The 3917-nt window shown below is 37.7% G+C and overlaps 1 protein-coding gene across 1 annotated transcript; it reads right to left on the reverse strand.

Moving 5' to 3' along the window:
* Positions 1 to 733: 733 nt before the first annotated feature.
* Positions 734 to 2557, reverse strand: LOC137817135 (HCP-like superfamily protein with MYND-type zinc finger). Its single transcript, XM_068620372.2, has 3 exons — positions 2114 to 2557; positions 1867 to 2029; positions 734 to 1726 (listed from the first exon to the last, which is right to left on the reverse strand). The coding sequence occupies exons 1-3, from the start codon at positions 2392 to 2394 to the stop codon at positions 1004 to 1006; spliced, it is 1167 nt and encodes a 388-aa protein (XP_068476473.1). The 5' UTR covers positions 2395 to 2557; the 3' UTR covers positions 734 to 1003.
* Between the last annotated feature and the right edge of the window lie 1360 nt (positions 2558 to 3917).

Here is a 3917-nt window from a genome sequence, read left to right on the forward strand (position 1 = left end):
TACTGTATATGGTATTGTAGTTAATATCGTAAACGTTAGAACTGACTAAAAGTACCAAAGCATTTATTGTGTCATGCATGTTATTATCCTGTACACATGTTTGTTCGTAGGATTGGTATTTCCATCGAATCAAATTTGAATTTTTGAAAGAGGCGAATTAAAACTTGTTATAAATAGATTCGCACTTATTAGAAACATGTTGTAAACAGGTGAAGCAGATGTCTGGTTGAAGATTAGTGTTTGTACTTAAAGAGCACAGAAATGGTAATTATTATTATAACCTCACTTAAACCTTGTCACTTGGTTGCTGTCTTTCATAGAATAAAATAACAAAACAAAATTGAATAATATCTTCCAAATAATTATTAGTACCAAGATATGATATGATAGGTTGCTTTGCCTCATTTGTCATTAACACATTTTTGTAATAATTTTCATGAAGCTACTAACAAGTTGTTGGATCACAGAGAGAAGCTCCCTAATCATATAGCATGCATGTGAGGGGAGGTAAAAGTGTGTGAAAATGTTGAATTAGTTTTTTAACTTATGCCATGGCGCCGCATTAAATCAATGGAGACAAATCACACCTCACCAAATCTCCCACCTTCAACTTAATTACATTTAATTTTGTCATATCCACAACACCTCAATTCCAAACAAACTATACTTATCTACTCCTAACATGTGTTTTTTAGAAATTATTGCATTTTAATTGGTATTAATCATTCTCAGATTGATTAAACTTCACATTAACATCTTACCATTCATTCTCTAATTAAAGTTAAACTCTGAAATTGCACAAAGGATAAAGAAATTTAATCTACTCTCTCGATTTTTCTGGAGAATTCTCTCACTATACAAGAAAAAAAAAGTACTCTATACCTTTTTTTAGACGGCCAATTAATTTTTTTTTCTCTCTCTTCACAAAAATAGATCCAAATCTTCCTCCGTCCAACAGAACCTTCCTTTCCGTTACCGTCACTGATTCTTTCAGAAAAACTGCCTAACTATCCGCCATAGCCATAACCTCTCCGTCACTATCCTCGTCTCCACCGTCTTCGCCGTCTTCGTCGAGCCACCGCTCTACGGGGGCGCACTCCGCCTTGTGCCGGAACTTCCAATCGAGTGCTTGGCACGCGCGTGAGCAATAGTTCACCGCGCCACACACAGAACACCTTCGAAACTCGTGCTTCCTCGACTCCGGCCTCCCGCACCCCGCGTGCGAACACAACCTCAGCCCCTGTCCAGGTGAACCGCCGCGAGAGGCGAACCACTCTGCCATGAACCGGCTCGCCGGATGAACCTCCGGCGTCGGCACGTTACATCCGAAATCGCTGAGCAACGGACATCCGATCCCCTGCCGAAGCTGTGGCTGAAGGTTGCACGTCAGCCAGTGGCGCGCGGCGGCGCTCGTGGACAATACGGCCGCGAGCTCCCGTGCGTTGGCCTGCACGAGGAACCGCCGCCCCTCGGCGATGTTCTGCCGCACGCCGTAACCGTCTTGCAGGCAGTGACCGAGCTCGCGCAGCGCGTCGACATGGCCGAGGAACGCCGCTCTTGCGCAGAGCGCAACGCCGGCGCGTAAATCCTTGTCGCTTTTTGTTCCGCCACTGCCGTTGAACTGAATCACGGCGAGTGAGTAGAGAGCACGCGCGTGAGAGTTTATCGCTGCCTTCGCCATTAACGACGCGCCGCTTCCTCGGTTTTGGAGACAGTAAAACCGAATCTGCGCACAGACAGAAAGAAATCATCTAGTTAGATTTGTGAAAAAGCAATAAAAATTGACAATCAATTTCTTCACATATTACAGTATTTTTCAAATTTCCTAACTTGAATTTTAGGTTATTTGTTTGAGAACTAACTAACCATGCCTAAAGTGTAACAGGCTTCAACATTTCCGGCATCGGCACAGTGCTTGAGGAAACGGTGCGCTGAATCGCACCAATCTTTGGCTCTAATAGCGAAAGCTCTTGGAGAGACTTTGGACAAAACAAGGGAATGGAGTGCTAACTTGTTTAATCTCCTACACCTGTTCCACAAATACTAGAATCAGACACCGCTCAAAAGAAATGCAAGAAGAAGAGAAAAACCATGGTTGAGAAAAACTACGCACGTAATTAAAACATTGAGAAAATCGGAAGGTTTAGTGGCCGTAGAACTAAGCTTGCAGAAGATAGAGATTACAAGGTCATCCGGTAAAGACTCAAAAAAATCAAAATCGGTAACAGTTTTTTCCGGCGTCTTCTTCTGCCTTTTCCGGCTATAAATAAAGGAGTCTCCGGCAACATGCATACGCATATGCATGTGCAGATCCTTGTTTTTATTGGGAAGCCTGACATCGGAACACATCCTTGACACTACTCCAGGATAACAGGCTCCTCTCCTTGTTCTCATGTCCTTCTCTTCTTTTTTACTGTCTCTCCCTTGAGAGATAAAGAGGAAGAAAACCTAGGTAGCAAGTTATATATAGGAGGGTAATGCAATGTGATGTTATGAATCTCCAAACCTGGACCACAACAACATCAAATACACTGCCAAGGTTTTTAAATACCTCTTCAAAAATAAGTATGTAAATGTAAGCGGACACAACAAATGTTAAGGTGGGACCACAACTACTTAATTACTGAAACAGCCCTAATGTTGTCGTTTATGCTGGTCAAACTTGGTTGACCCAGATCCGCACCCTCGTCCTGCATAACTTGATCGTATATTAAAAATAAAAAATGGTTCTCATTTTGTACTGCCAAAGAAAATGCTTTTATCTTGTCTGCACCATACCTTTGATTTTGAACAGTCTATTCTTCTTCTCATCCTATATGAGTTTAATTAGTTTTTGTTCTAAAGAGGGAGATTGTTTTAAAAGCGGTTAAATTTGTTGAGTGAAACAACTAACTTCAGTTATTTTCAAAATTGAAGCTAACCCCAGGTTTGAAACAACATTAGCTATTATTAGATGTGTGCGCGTGATAGACACATGTGTTTTGGTGCGTGGCCGTTAGGAACGTGTTTGAGCAGGCAGTGACATTGGAGTGGGCAATTTTTACCGAATCCTCGGCACTCGTTTAAGACCAAACTCATTTCGAGGTCAAACTACGATTCAGCAACTGCTTCAGTTACATTACACTTCTTCTCTGTCTTTCTTTTTTCCAGTTTATGCCTTTATTTTGTTTTTTTTAGGTTTCATACCAATTTTTCAAAATAATTTGTTGCTCTAATTTTGTACTTCGGATGTGTGGTAGAAAAGTAATATCAATAACTATTTTCCAGACTAATATTGTCAGAATAATCTGTTATTGACCCAACTATTTTTATTTTGACTCATACTTTATACTCAATAGTATTGTAATATCTAGATTGGAAAAAACAGGTTTCTATTCCCTTGACTTTATTAAATTTGATTTTGATCCTTGTAGTTTAAAAAAGTAAATGAAAGTTTTTAAACTTAAAATAATATATAAACTATTTTTTATTTTAACCTTGTTTCAATGTAAAAACAGTGACTACATATAAAAAATAATTAAAATCATATATTTAAAAAATTGTGGGATTATTCACCCATTGGAAACAATCAATGACCAATTTGATAAAAGTACAACGATAAAAAATTTTCTGTCTGAATTATATTTCTTATAGATTTAAATATAAATAAAAAAATTCCTTTGATTAAAAATTCAATTAACATTAATTATTTTTACTCATCTAAATTAAAAATAAATCATTATAAAAATATAAATAGTATACGAGAAATTAGAATGTTGTTAATTAGAAAGTGCTTTAGAAATAATTGTTATAAATAAAATAAGATAGATTTGTTTATATTAAAGTTCACCTTAGACTTTTTTTTTCTTTGATATTCTAGAGGGAAATATAAGATAAATTTTAATTTTATATAATAAAAAGCTGTAACAAGTAAATAT

Source organism: Phaseolus vulgaris, chromosome 2, assembly GCF_051622355.1.
Source record: "Phaseolus vulgaris cultivar YP4 chromosome 2, ASM5162235v1, whole genome shotgun sequence".
Taxonomy (NCBI): domain Eukaryota; kingdom Viridiplantae; phylum Streptophyta; class Magnoliopsida; order Fabales; family Fabaceae; genus Phaseolus; species Phaseolus vulgaris.

Excerpts from the sequence above, each read along its gene's own strand:
- LOC137817135 (XM_068620372.2), bottom strand. The coding sequence starts at position 2,394 with ATGAGAACAAGGAGAGGAGCCTGTTATCCTGGAGTAGTGTCAAGGATG. Across the intron at positions 2,030-2,113 it reads TTTCTCAATGTTTTAATTAC|GTGTAGGAGATTAAACAAGT; the intron begins GTGCGTAGTTTT and ends TTTGTGGAACAG. Across the intron at positions 1,727-1,866 it reads CCTGTTACACTTTAGGCATG|ATTCGGTTTTACTGTCTCCA; the intron begins GTTAGTTAGTTC and ends GTCTGTGCGCAG.